Raw genomic sequence first — 20243 nt, forward strand, 5'->3', positions numbered from 1 at the left:
TTGACTACTGAGCAGAGCTGCTCACTCACATTACTCATTGTAATTGCTCATTACAAAACAGAAGTTGTAGGAAATACTAAAAAGCTTTTCAAAAAAGAAAGGTCAAGCACAGCACCATGTTACAAAAGCCAAAGTACTTTCTTGAGAAAGCAGTTCACTTAATTCTTTGAAATTTTGGTAGCAACCACTTCCCAAGCTCTCATAAAAACCTAACTGACTATAAAATACTACAAAACTGGACACAGCCAAATGATTGCAAGTATGAGAACCTTGGAGAACAGCTCAGGAAAAGCAGCATGCACAAAAAAATCCAGCCCTCAAACCCAGCAGCACAAAACAATCAGGTGTCTGACTTTGTTTTGTGTCAGTGGCTGTCAGACACTGAAGCACTTAATGCAGTGCTTCAAAGGGTCAAAGTTTAAAAGAGCAAACAAACCCCTGAAACCCTCAATTTTCCTATGAGCTCCCATTGACAGAAGCCCAGAAAAAACAGCACAGAAATTTGACCAGCTCAGAAAACAGAATCCATTTTACCCCTACAGTACAAAGTCAAATTTCTGGTGGCTGTCAGAGCTGGTCCCAGGGTTAAATCCCACACTCCCACAAAACAGATTAGCTTGCTCCATCCTCAGATAACAAATTTTTTTTTGACAAAACACAACTTCCAAGTATTAAGCCTTCAATATTTGATTTTTTCCTAGTAGTTACAAAAGTGTAAAGCACCAAATTATAGATAGAATAAATTTTTTTTGCAGGTACATCCAAGACATTAATTTTCAATGTTTGGGAATGTTTTCTTTAATTACAGTGTAACAACCCTTTCCCCATTACCCTGTAATTTTCCTAAGTGCTGTAATTCACTTAGGCAAGTTTCTCATCTTCCTCCATTTTGTACATTGCTGCTACTTTTGCAAAATCAGTGTTGTGTCTAGAACTCAGTATCCTGAAAACATTTCCACAGCATTTTAATGAATTTTATTTACATTACAGCTCAGTTAGATGTCAATGTGAGAGTAGTCGTCTATTGCACAGCTATAATTATTGAAAACCAATAGTAACAGTAAAACTGAAAACATCCTGGGAAGTATTCCACTGTTTTCTCTGAGAGTTTGTCTGGTTGCAGAGCAAAGATAATCAGCGCAATGGGATACTTGACAGGAGGGGTGTAAATTCAGAGCAAATAAAAAAAAAAACCACTTTCAAGTCAGCTACAACAGATATTGTTCTTTGAAGGTCTCATTATTTTTGTTACGTAAATTAAGCTCTTACCTTAAGCTTTGGTTTTTCTTTGTAAATATTTCCAATACCCTCTTACAAAGTACACAATTACATTATGCCTTACATAAACTGACTTCTATAATCTCTCTAATAATGGACTCCCCTGATAATTGAAAGACAATTAGGCATTTGTCTGGGAATGGTTACCTCAGCTGTCAAGCCAGCTAACTTCAGTAGAAATAAGCTCAATACTTGCTCAGAATATTCATTTAAATTACAGAAATGCTCCTTCAAAAAGAAGCTCATTTGCTCAACAACTCTTGTTTCCATAATTTTAGAAGTAAGGTCATTCAAAAATTCTTTACATAAAGATGCTAAGAACATAACTAGGCTAACAGAACAACCTCAGTTTTGTACTTCCTCTACAGCTATACCATGAATGAGATTATGTTCCCTCAGACATCAGTCTAAATGAAAGTATTCCCCAAAAAAATCCCAATAAAATTAAGAGAATTAACAAAGTCTTCCTCATTCTTTGGAAATGAAATGCAGTATCAAACAAGATATTTCTTATTTGAACAAAAACAGTGACTGAGTCAACATCACAAGTGAACATACTTTCAGAGAATGAGCATTTTAAACAATAACATGATTCAATATGAAAAAAGTTCTTTCCTTCACACAGCAAAATAAACAAGGAGCTGCTCTACCCAGAAAGGGGAAAGGCCACCACAGTGTCCCCAGGGCTCAGCTCCCATCAGAAGGAGCCCTTTTCAAATACCTGATTCAAAACACCACCAAGACCTTTTCCCAAGCTGGTATTTATAGTAATGTCAAACCTGGAGAGGCATCATTTTGGAGGTAAAAAAACCACTGAGCAAGATATAATAGATGGGGTAGGATTGAAGAGTATTAAGCATAATGGAATATTATCACAACATTTTCAGACAGGTCACTTATAAAATGTCTCCAAATTAAAAGCGAAATGGCATTATCAAGCCTGAATATCTCTAACACATCATAGGAAACAAATTGCTGTTATTACTAGCTTAGAATCCTCTGGTTTGCATAAATCCTGGTACATATTTTCAGTTAGGGAGGCCACATTTCTGAGCCTGTACTCTGCAGAGCAACAGGAATACCTGCTTCTTTATTTCTCATTACAGAATCAAAAAGCTGATTTCCAAATAATTCTGTAATTTGTGCGGAATACACCTGTTAAAGTCAGAGTTCTAGTGAGATATATAAGCATTTAACATCAACACTAGAAAACCTCCAGTGAGCATTAAAAATAACAGCAGAATGTCTCTCCAGGCAGAAATGCTCTTGCAGCACTGCTGTTCTACAGCCCCACAGAGCAGGAGCTCCTCACTGCTGGCAGGGCAGGGGAGGTACTGAGGGATCCTCTCTGGATATTGCTTTCATTCTTGTTAGAGTCAGAAAACAGCTAACTGCACCCCATGGAGATGGAGGGGCTGTAAATACAGGAATAAAGTGACAGTAACTGAAGCACACCTAATGAATGCAGCAAGCAGATAATATCAGAGTGACTGCAGTCATGCAGGGAGACCCTGAAACATCTCAAATCAGACATGTAAGGGAAGAATTTCAATGTGGTAAAACATTTGTATCAAACTCATGCTGAATGCAATACTCAGAAGAAAACCAAGTTTTTCAAGGAAACTATAAAGCAAATTTCTTCTCTGTGAATAATGGCAAGTTTTAGACATAACTTTGATTTTTACATAAGTCAGTGGCATTAGAGAAGAAAAAACAAAACTACATATCAAGGCCTTAAAGACTGTAAATGGGAAACAAATAGTCTTACCCCAGAGATAAGAAATACTTTACAGAAGTCCAAAACAGGTAAAATCTGCAAAAAACTGGCAGCTTCCAGTGTGTCCTGAAGGTTGTCCATATTAAGGGAAAGTTTTGCAGTATAGATGAAATCAATGATCTTCTTTAGGCCTATTTTGTTCACACCATGAAGCTTAATGCACATTAAATCTTGTTCCTTCATTCCTCCTGAAACAGACATGCAGGTAAATGTTAATGACCATTTTGATGGGGTTGAAACTATTTCATAAATTTAGAGATAACTAAAATATAATTTTAAAATTTAATTTAAAACCTCATATGCAATAGTAGAGAGAGATGTTTAGTCCACAGTGTTGTTTGCAGTCCTGGACTGATTCACAAAAAAATCAGTGAACTCAACACTGAACTTGTGTCTGAGTGTCTGAATTAGAGCAATTTGGAGCAGCAAATTGGAGACAGACATGGCTTTAATAAAAACACCACCTGTGAACATGGCCTTGAAGTAATCACTTGCAGAAGCCATCATTGCTCTGTGCACAGGGAACACCTCATCACCATCTCCAGGAACGAGCGTCACGTCACAGAGCAAACCTTCCACCCGCAGCTGGTCAAAGCCCTGCAGGAAAAGCACAATGCAAAGCATCCCTTGGATTTGGGAGGACAGCAGGAATCCCTTATTTCCCTTATGTAAATATTTATTTAATTTCATGTACATGTGAGGTATAGGTCCAAAAAAGTGACAAAGAAATAATTTGTCATCTTAAAACCATTATCTGTAATATGTTCAATGATTTGTATTCATTGAAGACAAGCAGAATCATCATTTTCCAGATACAGCTGATGAATGCCAAGTACACCAGGCCCTGGAAAGTAGTTTTATTCAAATAATTAAGTTATTTTCAGGAAGGAGTTTATTTTGTAAGCTTTCACTATAGCAGTTGTTTCACGGAGGGACTGCTACCTGTTTTGGACCTACCCCTTCTGGTCACATATGCATTCTAGATATAATTCTGTTCCACAGCAATTTAAGGGGTTTATTGTCTCTATGGATGTTCTACCACACAGTAGTGCCATAGTCAGACCCAGCACAGGGCATTACACCAAACCTGGCAGGGCTCTGCCTCTTAGCGACATGCTTAATGTAATTAAATAATGATATTTAAGTGAGCTTGTTTCATACAGCTGTCACATCAGAGTTTAAATGTTGTTACCTCTAAGAACTTGAGAGTGGACTGGGATATGACCCCAGGAGGAGGCCAGGTTTGTTTTGCAAGCTGCTGCTGAAAGTTGAGCCTCTATCTCACAGGAAAGCAAGTCCCAAGCCATGTTTGCTTGTGGGCATTGACAGCCCAAGAACATGAGAGTTTTTGAGGCTCTACAGGAATTACTAGACTAATGAAATCTATTGAGTGGACACATTGTTTAGAGCAGCCAAAAATCTCAGTACAGCTCAATACAGGATGAGAATATTTCATTACCTGTAACACCACAGAACTGTGAGTATTGCTGGTGAAAAACCTGGTGGTTCCTGTCTTCGAAGACTGCAGGTGGGCAGAGACGCCCATATCGCTGCTGCCAAGAGACACTTTCATATGAGGATCCTCCTCTTCCACCAGGGATCTAGGGGAATTGGAACAGAGAAACCTCAACACCAAAGCCAGTTTCATTCAGTGATCTTCTGTTTTAAACCCACAGGCTTCTGGAATGAAATGTAACAGCACGGGGGCTACAGGAAAAAAAATCAGCAGGCAACAGTCCTTAGTGGTTCCCTTCAGCTAATTCAAGAAAGTGAAGGGTTAACAGTCTCTAACAGTCCCTAAAAAGGCATAACTGCTTTTTTGATTGTAAGTTTTTCCTTTTCCTTCCATCCCCAGCTCCCTGATTTAGACACTTGAACACTGCTATTTCTACAATCCAGTGTTGTAGGATGTTTATAGAGGTTTCATCTGGTTTCCAAAATTAAGCATCTTCGCTTTTCCTTGCCAAACTGGTGAAACATTGAAACTCTAAGTATAATATTAAAAAAAAGTATTTTCATTCTTGCAGCTTGCATTACCTCATCCATGCATGACTATTCATAAAAGAAAATATACATCATGGAGTTTTTAACCTGCTTTTAGAAACACACAATTAGAACTCCTTCCGGATATGATATCCAGTATTCTGCTACTGTCCAGGCAAACATGTCATAATTTTAATTTAAGATGTGATTCCAAGCAATTACTGTCCAAATCTAGACAGGACAAGCTAATTTTAGGTAGAATTGTTAAAGAATTACTGCAGTGTTATTAGCCTACTATTTTAGTCTTCAGATATAAATTAGATTACATCTGAGAGCCTAACTAGGCTAACCTGTAATTATTATACAATGTTAATAAAATTCTTCTACAGAAATATTAACAACTAGTTTCTGTAATTTCTGTGATTTAATGTTCTACCTATGAGCCTGTATAGAGGTCTAATGAATATGTACACAATTTTAATTAGCAAACAAAAGCTATAAATCTACAGAAGAGGGCATTTCCATTTTTAATCAAGTATTTCCATATCTCAAAAAAGATTTATAGCTCTTTGACATAATTACTGCAAATTTCAGATACAGAAAGTATTCCAAATTTTAAACATGCAGGTTAAAACATTGGCCTTCAAACCAGTTTCAGAAATTACTTTAAGTAACTAGAATGTGCTTAAATCCCCCTCCTTGTCCCCAGTTTGGTTATGATCACATAGTCAAAAGGAAAAATCTGGAATTTGTGGAAGAAAAATAATTTTCATAATTTCCTTTTTTTAAAAAAACATTTACCCCCACCTTCTTTGGGTACAAAGACCACGTAGAGCACTTTCTGAAACTCACATATTACTCTCATAGCATTGAAGCGCCTTGTTCAAAGCCATGAGTACAAAAGGTCAGCTACAAAAACATATTCAAAACAAATTCACCATTCAACAGAGTACATGGGTTTGAAACAGTGAGATTTTATGCACACAGACATAACATTGTAGGAACAAGGGTACATCAGAGCAGCTGTGACTTCTAATGTACTCAGCTGAATAAACTAATGTGGATGAACTGCAGCATGCAAGATTTGTGCTATTTTTGAAACACAATTATCTCTATTTTATAAAACAAATCCAGAGTCATTTAATAAAGTTTACAGGGTATACCTTCAAAAGAGCTCTCCAAACTATCTCTGCATCCAACAAACACAACTATGCAACAGAGCAGCAAGCAGTTGCTGGCTCACAACCCAAAATATTTTTGTTCACTCAGTTCTAGGGTGTTTTGGGTTTGCTGATTTCTGTTTATTTCAGTTTTCATACAATCGCATGGAGGCAAGAGTCTCACATAATTTCAAAGGACATCCACTCTCTAAATTTGTACTTGTCTTCCTGGGAAGAAATACAAAATAATGTGGGGAGACTTGCAAGCATGGGCATGAAGAACAACAGATTCAACAAGCATGAATCTGATTCTTTGCTCTTGAAGCATCTTCCCAAAATGTCAGATCAGATAAAAGTTACATGAAGGAGTATTTAAAATACTTTCTCTGAACTCAGAAGAAAATAGAAAGTGAACACATCGTTTAAAATCATTATGAAAAGAAACAGACAAGTAAACCAACCTCCTTGGCTGTTTGGAGTGGGCTTTTTACCATGTTTGCCACATCACTGCTTGACTTCCTGACAGACAGCATAATTCATAAGTTTTACAAATGAAGGCAAAACCTTGAGCATGATTCATTTATTCCAAGGACAGCTGGAATAAGGGAAGCATTTTTCTGAACATGACACACAACTTCCCATAGCTCGGTTCTCTACAGGTTATCCTCCATAGAACACAATGCCTTGTTAAAACTGCACAGTCAACACAGAGGATAAAATAAATATTAAAATACTTGCAATACCTAAAAGTAGACATTTGACATGCCTTGTGTGGCCATAAGCAGTTCTCTACCTGATTTTCAATATATAATGAGCAGTTCTCTCTCACACACAAGCTCAGCAGTTCACCACCTGAAGCTCTTCTGCAGAAAAGATTTTCACTATTTCTCTTCTACATTTGCTGTTATGTATGGACAGAAACTTGCACACATGAATGAAGCATTAAAAACTGCAAATTCCACCCTGTGAAAATTCACCAGAGTATAACTTTTATAATTCTAGTCCTAAAAATTAACTTGGCTGATTCCGTGTGAATAAAGACAAGTAGATTATATTAATCCTAATAGAGTTTGGCTTGTATCTAAACAACTATGACAAAAAAAAAAAAAAAATTGTGAGGTGGGGTTTTTGCTTCTTTGTGGGACTTTGAGGATTTTTGTTTGATTTGTTGTTGTTAAATACACCACTACAGCTTAACAGTTCTGGAGGGCTGAGCACCCTCTCCTTTCTGCAGAAAGTGACATTCAGGAGCTGGGTTTGGCAGAAGTTCCAAAGCAAGTCAGCAATAACACCTGGCAATAAGGCACTGATGCCCTGAATTCCAGCCCTGTGACATTCACCAAGAGGGAAAGATCACTCCCAGAGCAACCACAAATTCTGACTTTGTCACTGGCTTGGTAGCAGCTCACCATTTATCTCCATGCACCACCAAGAACTTGGCTTTGTTAGACAAAGTGAAACTACAACAGTGCTTTAGCTCTGTGTAAACTGCAATACACAAAAAGCAAAACCCAAGCATTGCATCACATACCCTGCAACAAAATCTTGAAGTATTCAGAATGTAGCTTCTGTTGCAGGGGCTGTAACATTAAGATTCAGAAATAACTCTGCCATTCACACCCAGAACAGATGGGAAGTGAGCTGAATGTCCAACTGACTTCCCAACAAAACCACAGTAAGTACATCTGTCTTGTTTGGACACTTACCAAAGGCATTATTTACATTTATCAACATAGGTCTACTAAGCACTATCATTAACTCAATAGTAATGAAGATAAACATATTGATTTTTTTTTACTTTAAGTACAGTATATCACAATTAAGCATACTACCAAAGGAGAAAGTTAATTCACTTTCTAATTAATTCTATTGTTTTGATCAATAGAAATCATTAAACAAGTACAGCAGTACTATTTTTAACCAGAGTTTTAAAGAGTTAGGAAACAAAAGTTAAAAGAAGTTAAAACTACAGTCGCATGTAGTGAGAATTCACCACAAGCTGCTCTAAATGTAGATGTTAAAATCACCTTCAACACACTTGGTCTGGAGAGGGTTGAACATTACAATAGTTAGCCAAGAGAATGTTGGAGTTGAATGTGAAATGAATATTGACACTGCAAGAGGAAGGCACAGGAGCTGCCTGACTCTCTGCAACCTCTGGGAAGCAGCGGCTTGCAGCTCAGAGAGAGGTGTCAGAGGTTAATTAGTTGCTATCACAAGCTAGGTTGAATCAGAATTTTCTTTCTAAGCGCATGTTGATTCTTTCAAGTACAGCACAGTTTTTTCCTAGAGGCTACAACCAAATGTGCTTTTCTCATGACTCCAAGTTAATACTCCAAGTACTTCCAACAGATATTTTTGGAGTGATGAAATACAGAGTGTTCATTATATGGATATTAACATGCTTTAACTTTCCAGCAAATACTGACAGATTTCACTGGCTGGAGTTACAATATGATTCACAGAGGCAAATTGCTTTCTAAACCACTTAGCAAGTATTAACCTGTTAAAATAGTTCAGAGGCATCCAGGTGATGATAAGCAAAGATCCTTGAAAATTACGATAGATTTTATTCTCAAACAGAATATTCAAATCATGCAGTTCCATTTTGTAGAGCTTAGTGGGACAAATGAAATAAACCAATATTCTGACATTTTCTTCAGAAGTAGTTGAGTTTATTCTGATGCAACAGGAACAAGGCAACTAAGAATATTATTGGGATTTTTTCATTTCCATCAGTAATCCATTCATCTATTTCTCAGACTATTGTAGAAACTCTTTGAAAACAAAGTAAGGAGATCAGCCTACAGCTACAGATATTTTAGAGTGCATGTTCTCCAATTTATTTAAAACCCAGTCTTTACATAACTCAGTAAAAGCTTTGCCAAAGCCAGATCGGCCAGAGAGTGAGTTCTTAATTTGGTGAAGCTCAATAGCTCATTTTTGAAAGGACTACAACCTTATTTTCTCTGTCAAATTACTGTTCAATGAACCATGACCACAAGTGTTCTGGTCACTGGTAAAATGGCTTCTGCTGCAATCACCCCTGGCATGTGCCAGGACTCTGGTATTTATCAGGAAACAAGGACAGAGATTTCAATTTCATATTAGGTTATTCTTATTGCAGGCCAAATCTTTATGATTTTATGACCTATCAAAACAAAACAAAAAAACAAAAAAAAAAAAAAAAAAAAAAAAAAACAAAAAATAAAACCCTGGTACATCCCAGGGCTATCCTACACATGCACATATGCATGTAATTCATTAATGAGCCTATTAATTAAAAGGCCAGAAAAATACAAGTAATTTTTTACTTTGTATGCATAATCTGCTAAAGAGTATTTAAGTAAGCTTAGTCTCCAAAAAACCCAAAAATTATTGTCTATATTGCTGTCTTCTCATTATGAACAGGTGTTCCAACTTCCTGAGTAATGAATTTAGGAATTCCTTAACAAAGTACCTGGCCACTTTGGAGCTCAGTAAGCAGAACTGATAGGGAAGCATTGTATTAAAGAAAATCTCATAATATTTTTTAAGAAATTCAAATATTAGCATAATGTAGATGAAAAAATTATGCAATCATGGTATTTCACATTTCCATTCCATATCTTCTACTCATACAATTTCAAAAAACCCTTTATTCAGGCAAAGAAGTTACTTTTATACTTGTCCTCACCTAAAATAACATCATTTCCTTTTATTACTACTTTTTATCAAGAATTTCTAATTTAATTCTTTTATGGTATCAGGAACCCAGTAAAACTAACCAGCTTTTATCAACTGCTAATGGTTTCTTATTACAAAAAAGTTTCTATAGGAAATGCAAGTTCACATTTTAAAACAGATACACGACTCCAGCTAGGAGAGAAAAGGAAGAGAAAAGGTCATTTTCGTGCCAGTGAGTTGACATAGCAAGTTAACTCCTGTCCACAGACCAAGGAGCAGGTTCAGACTCCAGCTCTGGCTTTGGGGCACACAGGAGCTGCCACTGCTGCTGCTCAAGAGCCAAATGGAGCATGAACACAAGAACAACACTGGAAGGCAGGACCTAAATTGCTCTGCATGGATCACCTCTGTGACACACACACTGCATTAGGAGTGGGAATCATGCCTTTCTTTCCTTTATCACTTTCACCAGTTGTCCTACACTACTGGATTCAGATGTCACTGTTTTTACTGGACAGTTTAAAGACCAAATTTTTATTAGATGAACTTGAGGCTGCTGCTGAAACTAAAAACACCTTGTATTTGTCAGGCTACTGACTTTCTTTGAAATGCTATTTAATTAGGTTCACTTGAAAGGAGCCACCACAATCAGAAGTTTACAGATCTTTTGCCTCAAGTGAATTATCATTGCACTGTAACTGCTGCGAATGCAATCTCCTAAAACAGTAAATTGCAGCTAGTGCCAAATACTGTTCACTTTGGACAATGCTCTGATGTTTATATTTTAATATTCCACTTTTTACACCTCATCTTTTTCATACATTAGATGGGCAGCAGTAACAGCTGAACATTTAAAAATATTTGCTTAGTAACTTCATACTGAGCTCTTTTAAATCTCCACTCCAGGAGAAAGCCACAAAGTAAAACATACTATTTCTTAAATTAAAAAGCAAATAGATGTCCCATTTTCCACCTTTCCTCTAAAGTGAGGGTGCTCTGTAAAAGAGAACATAAAAACAGGCTCTATACAATAGACCAAAGCAGTGAGAAGTGGGGTTTTTACTTTGACAAGGCTCTGGCTAAGGGAAGCAGGAGATGAGGATACAGCTCTTGCAAACCCCCCAAATCCAGCAGAAAGGAAGAAGGTCATTTGTGGGCACACAGTGATGGGCAGAGGCAGGCAGGGCTCCAGCCTCACCTGCTGCTCTGACACTCACAGCACAGGATGCTCACTGCAGTGACCAGCTGAAGAAGGTGAAGGCAAAGTCAGCACAGGAGCAGCAGAGCCTGAGCAGCTCTGCCAGCACCATCAGCAGAGGCAGCAAGGCTACACAGGGAACAACAACCACAACCTCACCTGAGGGACAGGGACAATGACATGTGCTTAACACAGTCAGGCGCCAGGTGAAGCTATTTCTAGAAGCAAAGTTTTGGAGATTAGTACTTAAATGTCAAGGCTTAACCTTTCCTTCCTTTTTTTTTCTTTTTTTTTTTTTTTTTTTTTTTTTTAGTACAGTCAAGTCTCTTAGGACTTCAACATAAAATCACCATATTGTGTCCAAGCCCACAAGCCCACATCAACAGAAATTATGAGAGCTACCACAAACACTCAGGTGATTGAAGACAGGCTCATTGTTTCCAGCACCAGTGGATCTCAATGGCAAGTAGGAGAACACAGAAACAAAGAAACTCCCAACATCACTTAAACCTTTTTGTATCATTTTCCAGTAAGACCACACTGTGACCACGGCCAGCAGAAAATCAGCTGCCACAAAGCCAGCAGAAGAGGACTGAGCAACATCAACTGTTTAGGTATGATTGCCCAAGAATTTGCACACAGAAAATATTCTCTTCAAAACTCCTTCTTAAACAACCAAACAATCGCAGGTCTCAAGCTGTTTGCAGCATAATTACAGCCCGCTGGTTAATTCAAATTTGTTTTCCACAGAAACAAAGCAATATTTGGCTCAGTCACTGCTATAAAGCTTTTGTTCCTAACAGCATTTAATCACTCTGGGAGCCTTAGCATCACATCCACATTTATCTGTTTGACAAAGGGTTTGCATTCATTGAGCCATTCGTAGCTTAAATCTGCAGACTTGCATTGTTTAATGATGCTAAATTAGAAACAGTTCACTAATGACTTTTTGCCAAAGTTGGAGTTTGTCTGTTGATTCCTGCTATTAGAAACAGAAAAAGCAAGGAAATACACATTTTGTGGCTTTTCTACATAGGGAGAACTATTTTATTCCCTTAATGTTAAAAAAGGTAAAATAGAAGAGTCAGAGGTTTCCCAGTTCAGGCTGGACTAACACTGCATGTATTATCTGCTCTTTATGTTTGGTCTTAAGTACACAACAGTTAAATAAGAAGTTTGACCAGGCAGCTTAATATATCCTGTGTATTACAAAACACAAAACCCATTCTGCATGCACCAGCAGATTACAGTTGTACCTCGTGTGTCCTTATTTTCCACACACAGAAATTAGTAAATTAACACAATGGCTCCTTAGAGACAAATTTAAGGCTAAGGAGGCACCTGCACATTCAATATTTGGTCAAAGACCACATATGCCACTGTATTCCTGTAACCAAATTAGGAACTACTCCTCTCAAGAGTGTTAGAGGTTTTTTCCCTATATACTGGTCAGAATAATTCTGAAACCTTAAAAGTCAGTAAGATTCTGATTTAGGGTTTGGGTCCTTATCTATCATTCCTCTTGCTCTGTCACTTCTCACAGATGTTTCAGCATTCCTTTATTGCAGTCTGTCTGTAGAGGGGCATTAATTACTTTCAATTGTCAAATATTTTTCCCCTATGTGATAAAGCATTTAGATCTATGCATGCCAGACAAGAGGGGCATGTGACTTGTTCATCCCATGAAAAACCACAATTGCAATTTAGACATTGATACAATCTTTGTCACCACTGGACAACAGCAATATAGATGCACACTTCCACTTTAGTGTGATAGCTACACATTATTACACTACAATTCCCATTATTACCATTTAGAACAAGCAACTACTATTTTAAAACCCAAATATTCACCAATCGTTTTTTTTTAAATCCACAGGTAGCCCCATCCAAATGTCAACAGAAAATACCACTTAACACTAGAAAACTCAATGAGTAGAATGTGACTGGACAACAAGATTTTTTGCCTTGACAAAGAAATAATGGCAAAAATAACAAAACTGGAAGAACTGACATGCTGGCAGAACAGGCTAAGTAACATATTCTAGATAATTCAATAAAAATGCTTTACCATGTCACAACACAATGTCAATATTGCAACATCCTGCTGTATAAGGAGAAGTGTGTAATTTTGGGGACCTGTAGGCCACATCATCCCCTATAAAGTCTCCCCAGAAAAAACAGTAGCCCCGGGAGACTTCATGATAAACAAGTTGGAGGTTTTTTCTCATTTTTCTCAGTTTATTACAGCAATGAAATTTCACATTTCAAACTTAGAATAATCTATTGAAATACCTATTATATAAAGAGCAGAAGAAATACCCACAGGCACAAAGGAGAACTCCACACACAAAATTTCTGGGATTAAAAGCAGTCTCCTACTAGCATGATGCAAGACCCTTCTACTCCCTACTCATCCAATTCATCTTTTTGCATGTATTGTCAGATCAGTTTAAAACATATCTGAGGTGAGCTGCATATTGACTTCCAACATGTTGAAATTTGAAATGTCTAGGAAGCAATGTCATAAAATGGAAATGTTGCCAAAGACAGGAGCATGTGAATATTGTGTAGCCTGTCAAATGCTCAGGAGCCCAGCAAAAGGGTTCATTTCCTAAAAATGACCACTGAAGGCAGAAGACATATATAAGGTGGTCCCACCAAAGAGAACTAATACAAGTGGTCGATGAATTACACACACACACCTTTTCCCATTTAAGTATATATCACTGTATAGGATAAATTCAAAGAGCTCATTGTAGAGCAAAGCAGATTGGTGCAAGAAGACACAAAAGCATTAACCTGTATAACCAATATAAGCAGCTAACACTAATGCTGCATACGCCAGAGTATTAAGAATTTATTCTACCTTTCTGCAAAGCAACTGATTTCCATTAGAGCAAAGCATTTCCTATTAGACAAATTTCATAACCACATGACTCAGGATTGACCGTGTAGCAAACCCTTTGATAACAATACATTTGGAATACCACATCTGTTTATTTCTAATATTAGTCAGTAATTTATGAAAACACATGCAAAGGGTAGTCTCCATTTAATACTATTCCATGTGAAAGGATAGAAGGCACTAAGATTACAAGTGGATTATTCTGAAATAAGAATGCTTTTATTTTACTTATCTTTAAAACTGGCATGCAGGTGACTAAAATCACTTAATTGAACATTTAAATTTCTAAAAACCAGCTAAGAATATTCTTGCATGACATAACCTTAGCAGAACAATCCTCTGTAAAATATTTTTGCATTATTGAATTCTTTATAGATGTTCATCATAGCACTTTAATCTCCTGAGTTTCCAAAAACATCTCTTCCATTTGTATTAATGGAAGATGTGCACAATTTAAAAAAAAAATACATTAGCGGCGTGAATAAGAAAGAATTCTCTTAGTTCTTAATGCATGAGATACCGGGCACCATGAACAAGAAGTGGGACCCATGTTCCTTCATGCCTCAAAGCTGTTAAATATAATTCAGGACTACTCCTCACCTCACTGTAGTAGTGCTTTAATTCTTAACCTCTGCTTATGTCAGGCACTGTTGCTTTTTGTTTTTAAACATTTGGCAGTCATGTTAAATAACAGCCATGATGCCATGGGACATCACTTTTTCAAGTGTTATTCACTCTCTGTGCTATTAACTTTGTCCTTTCCTCTTATTCCTTTGCTGAAACTGTCCACCTAATATATGAAGTCACGTAGGTCTCTCTCCACACAGTCAACACAACCACAAATATGAATATGATTTGACTAGTGGTGCATAAACTTGCTGTAACAGCTTTCACAATGTTTGACAAACAGCATCTATATTCTAAACCCCAGCAAAATAAGTGCCACAAAAGAAAATGCAGCCTGACAAAGGCGTGTGCACGTACCCACAGCTGCATTCCTAACTCATGCACTCAGCCAGCTGCACTACACCTACAGATATTGGCACATGCCAGTCTTCCAAGTCTAATAGTGCTTGATTTTCCCTAAGCAATGTCACTGGATCTCTCCAGCCTGGGGAAAGTTCAAGCTACTCTGAATCAGTTTCAGCAGCAGTAAGGGAAGGTATGCCTTCCTTATCCCTTCACCCTCTGTATAATGTGAAGAGTTACCTCTTTGCAGTCAGGATGTCCTGAAAATATCCCTAATAAATAACTGGTGGTATAGAAATCCCCCAGCCAAGAGGCAGCAAGCCCCTGCTGCTCCTCCCCATTGCCAGCTCCTGCAAACCAGCTCCTGCAAACCAAGCAGAATTCCCAGTGACAGAAGTACATCCTCATCTACAAACTGATCCCACCTCAGCTTCTGCAGGTCCTTCATGTCAGCTTCTACCCAGCCACAAGTTCCCCAAAGCACAGAACTCTGTGAGACAATCTCTTCACACTCATCTTCCCCCATCAGCAGCTACCACCAACTTCCCAAGCAGACACTGATTAGCACAGCTGCAGGACAGCCAACACTTTGCAGTGGCACTTTGTACACTGGTGCTTCAGCCAAGAAGCCAAACCTGCTCACAACCACCAGTCTCAGCATTTTGAGACAGGGAAACTGAGGCAGACTTCAGCTATCGGGCACACAGACCAAAAAAACTCTAATAAAATCTATACATCCTGATCATCAGTTTAATCTCTAGATATGTCGCCTGTAAATCATAAGCAGGATGAAGTTTTTAAAGCTAAGGTCAACTTCATTAGAAGAACCTGAAAAACTGGAATTTCATTTTAAATACAAGAGAAAAAAAGCCAAACAAAACACTTTTAAGACCTTCCTACTTTGCATTCCAACCTACACTAAACCCCTTATTTTGTAAGATTTAGATGTCAAGTATCAAAGGGATTAAAAGCTCAACCATACCTTTGTATACCCTAGATCCAAAATATGAACAAAGTGTTCATCTGTGAATTATAGAGCTTTATGGCCATTTATTTTACATCAATACATGTTCCATTTCACACACCACTTATTCCTCAACCCTTTACTCAAAACATAAGCTCTTTGCCAGTGTGCAGAGTACTATTTACAACAGAAGTTATAAATATGAATATGAAAAGCATCAGATTATATAAAACAGTATCAAATTTACTGTTATCTCTACAATGAAAGTAATTAATCTGATCACCTACTTTACTGGCCAACCCAAGATTTTTTAATTAGTTGATTATATTGCCTAATAAAGTAAGTGCCATTTTGTAATGTTTCTCATTCTTTATAATAAAATATATGAATAATTTTAGTGTTAAATACACAAATCCTCCTAATACCAGGTCTGTGTGCCAATAAAGAAATGTCTCCATAAACATTGAGATACATTGACTCATTATCAAGAGATGATTAAGGCTGCTGATCACATATTTCTCATGCTCCACATAAGCTCAGCATCATATAGTTTAAACATGATCACTAAACCTGCTCCTACTTTCAACACACTGAGATAATCAGCCACACGATCCCCATCACAAAGGCTGGAGCATTCTCAGAGCTAAGATTAGCACTTTAAAGGCAACGCACAAAAGAAATGCTCCCTCTCAGCAGCAGAGACATCAGACTGGGCTAGTTCTGATTTTTCTTGCATTTAAGACCACTACAGTTTAAAAACAACAGCATAAGATAAAACACTGATGACACTGTATCCCTGAAATAGGTTCAAATGTCTCACAACTCTTATCATCTTGATACTTTCCTTATATTTAAATCATATTTTTTAACAACTCAGAATAGGTAGCAATTTATAGGAAACAGCTTCCCTTTTGGTAGCCTTAAGTATATTTGATGCTTCCCATAAAAACCCTGGAGCACATCCACACCTTGCCATAGATGAATTAATCTCAAAAGCAGAGGTTTTGTACAGGCAGGTTTGTTCCCTACCTTTCTGTTCCTGAGAACAATAGTGACCCTGCACATGGCGCTGCATCCTTTCAGCCCCACCATAACAATGCCACGCTCAGCAACAATTAAAAATACATTTAGAGGACCTGTGCACCTCTCTCTTAGAGCTTGTACCTACTGTAGCTGTAGCAAAAGCCTATCTGTAAGCAGACAATACAAGCTTAAAAGTACTAATATCATAGGTATTAGGCTGGAATTCTATTGGAAAGTAGTAGCCTTTACAGCAATTTCCAGATAGAAAAGTCACCTACACTGCTACCTGGGCATTTTAAAGCAACTCTTCCTCCTTTTGGAAGAGCTGCTTCCTTAAATAAAGGCAGAAGGAATTCAGTACCCTGAGCTTAGTTTCATTTCAGAGAAAGAAAAAAAGCCACCTGTATATGCTAACACAGAACTCACAGCAACAAAAGGTGAACAAAAGCTGCATCAGGATTTGGCAAGACAAAGGCACATTGTGAAGCTACTTTATACTGACAACCTGTATAACTACATAAGTATTCAGATATGAATTATTCAAATTTATTTTATAAGCTTTTATTGTAACTTTTTATGAAGACATTCAATTTGTATTAAGGCTAAGACTTTAAAGAATAAAACAAGACCAAAGCAGGATGATTTCACCTCTACAAGAACTCACACGAACAAAAGTGCAATACAATACAGCAGGTGATTTCAAGCTCAATTTCCAAATGAAATAGTCAGGAGAAGAAAATGTTCACATATACACTATATAGAAAGCCTGCCAGCCTCAAAGCTTGTAATTTCAAGATCAGCTCTACAAATTAACACCACCACAAACTTTTCAAATGAACATACACAGTATCATTATGAATAGAGCTTAATCTGCACAATTTCTCTACGTTTCAACAAAAAGGGAAAGACTTGACACGACATCCATCATGAAACATCCAGGATAAAATCGGGAGGGGGGGTCTACATAGCAAACAAGATAAAATTCTGAGTGCCAATGTCATTTAATATGTATCAGGGTATTTTGCCACAGGGTAGTCTCACAAAAAGAATTCCCACCTTATTATCCTCATTTCTCTCACTTACATGTATGCTGGAGAAAGTGGCGATGACCTGGATGTTTTAAGCACAGGAACTGGGAATTTCCAGATAGCAGGAGAGCTCGTTTTCCATTTCAATGGCATGTTGTCACCACGGTACTACAATAACAGTAAACAGCGTTTCCATAACAGACTACCAACTAGGACTTCCATTCCACACACTACTGACACAGCAGTAGCTGCTGCTAAGAACAAGGAAATGATTCTGCCAATGCCCTTAAACCGATGCTTCCAATCTGTAAAACAGGGCTGTAAGGCATCTCCTTTTAAATCCTGCTGTCCCCTAAAGCAATATGATGATTCTATCCTTCTAACTCAACAATAGTGCCACCTCGTTAGGGAAGCACTGACTGCAGTATACGTTAAGAAAAAAAAGAAAAGACTGCACTCTGCACACCAGCATAATGCAGCTTTATTTAATAAAAGCAGCTAATTTTTAAAGTACTGTTTCTGATGCTATTGTTCTACTTAACAGGGACACTGCAGCACTGTGCTATATTCTCTTCCTATTAACCTCATTTCTGACCAATGGAAGCAGAAAAAAAAAATGGGTTTCATATGAAAATGAAACAACATACCTACTCAGAATACACTTGTCATCCTCTGAACATTCTTCTTTTGAGCTGCAACAATACAAATGGGATATAAATCTCAGCATAGCCTTAGGCCACGGCTAATAGAGATCAGTGACTAAATTCAGCAGCCTGTTTTCCTCCTGTGCAATCTCTGACCAAACAATACAAGAATGCCATTGTGGAAAAAGCCCATTGCAAAAATCAGTCCTTCTAATCCATAGCTAGGAAGACAAAATAAAGCAGAAATCGCTGCAGGTTTCTGCATGCTCTTCTAATAGCTTCTGCTTCAGGATGCTCTCATTTTCCTATTCTCATTTCCAAGGAGGAAGAGCAAAATCTCATGCATTTTACAACATGATATGGGAACACAAATATCACTCTGTCTTCTGCAGTAGAGAAGCAGAGACTAGCAGGCTGTTAATAGCAGTCTTTGTAGGAACGCTATCAACAATCTAATTCTCAACGCCCCCCAGCAGCTCCCAAATTGCCTCCAGAGCTGACGAAGCAGATGGGGCCACGCCGGTCCCCAGCAGGGACAGCTCCGCAGCCCAGGGCTCTGCCTGGTGACCTCCCGGGGCTGACGACAGCAGGCAGCAGGGAAGGAAAGCTATTAAAAAGGGACTGGGGAATTTAACAGCATCTTATGCAGAAGCAGAGCATGTTTCTAGGGAAGAGAAGGCAGAGATTCTGCTATACTGATTACCTTACAGGGAAAAAAATACATCACCTCGAATGTAATCGCCCAAGCAGACCAAATCAACATTAAGATATTTAGTCTGCAGATTTCAGAATAGTCTCTGTGCAGCATGACAATTTTTCTATTCATCAGGACAGCTTAATCCTCTCATTAAAAAGCCAACACCCTGTCACGCTACTTAGCAATAAAGAATTGAACCAGGAGCTATTTCTATAAATGTCTATAAATTTATTCATTCTAGTGACATTTAACAACACTCTGATAGGGTTCTGTAATGGTGAAACATTTTAAGTTTCACTGTTACAAAGTGTTTTTCACAATGTAAATTCAATTTGGGGATGAAATCACCAGGGAATAATTGCTGCTCCTGATCATCATTATTGAAAATAGTTTTGGGCAAGCTGTTACCAAATCCAAAGGCAAGGAATTAAAACAACACAGGACAACCTCACTTAAAACCAGATGCACCCTTTGGACAAACAATTGAGGGCCTCTTACCCACTTCTCTGAAGTTCTAAATTATAAATGAGCAGCATTAACCCAGGCAACTAATTTCACAGGAACTGGGATCCTGAAGAGACACCACTGGGTATGACAATAGTGTTTATATGGTGTGACTATTAAGAAACAAAGCCCTGCAAAAACATCAATGCAGTTTTATCACAGTCATACTTTTAGCAAAAGAATTCAAGTATTTACATGCCAACAGGCAGGCCTGGCTATACACTTGGTCAATACTGTGTCCAGTCTCACAAACACACACAACACCAGACAACTACATCGTGCCAGCTCTGCACTCAAAGTCTAGAAATCAGGTTGAAAGATGTTAGATAGCAGCTTTTATAATCACAAAGTAAAATAAAAATCGTTAATTTCCATTCACACACTCAGCTTTGCTTTTGCATTCACCATTATACAGAAAGTGTTTTAAAATACAGAAAGCAAACA

At 37.8% G+C, this 20243-nt stretch overlaps 1 protein-coding gene across 5 annotated transcripts in view; it reads right to left on the minus strand.

Annotated features, from left to right (window-relative positions):
• Positions 1-20243, minus strand: part of KLHL13 (kelch like family member 13) — a 79652-nt gene that overhangs the window by 18765 nt on the left and 40644 nt on the right. For 2 of the 5 annotated variants that reach the window (XM_059482852.1, XM_059482853.1), the window contains 3 exons: positions 4515-4656; positions 3520-3652; positions 3047-3243 (listed from right to left, as the gene is read on the minus strand). In XM_059482852.1, coding sequence (XP_059338835.1) covers positions 3047-3243; positions 3520-3652; positions 4515-4656 — 472 coding nt within the window. Of the gene's footprint in view, positions 1-3046; positions 3244-3519; positions 3653-4514; positions 4657-18009; positions 18123-18601; positions 18828-20243 lie in introns of those variants that run through there. The other 3 variants (XM_059482851.1, XM_059482855.1, XM_059482854.1) reach the window with 3 other exon arrangements.

The sequence above is a fragment of the Ammospiza nelsoni genome, chromosome 15 (assembly GCF_027579445.1).
Source record: "Ammospiza nelsoni isolate bAmmNel1 chromosome 15, bAmmNel1.pri, whole genome shotgun sequence".
NCBI classification, from domain to species: Eukaryota; Metazoa; Chordata; class Aves; order Passeriformes; family Passerellidae; genus Ammospiza; species Ammospiza nelsoni.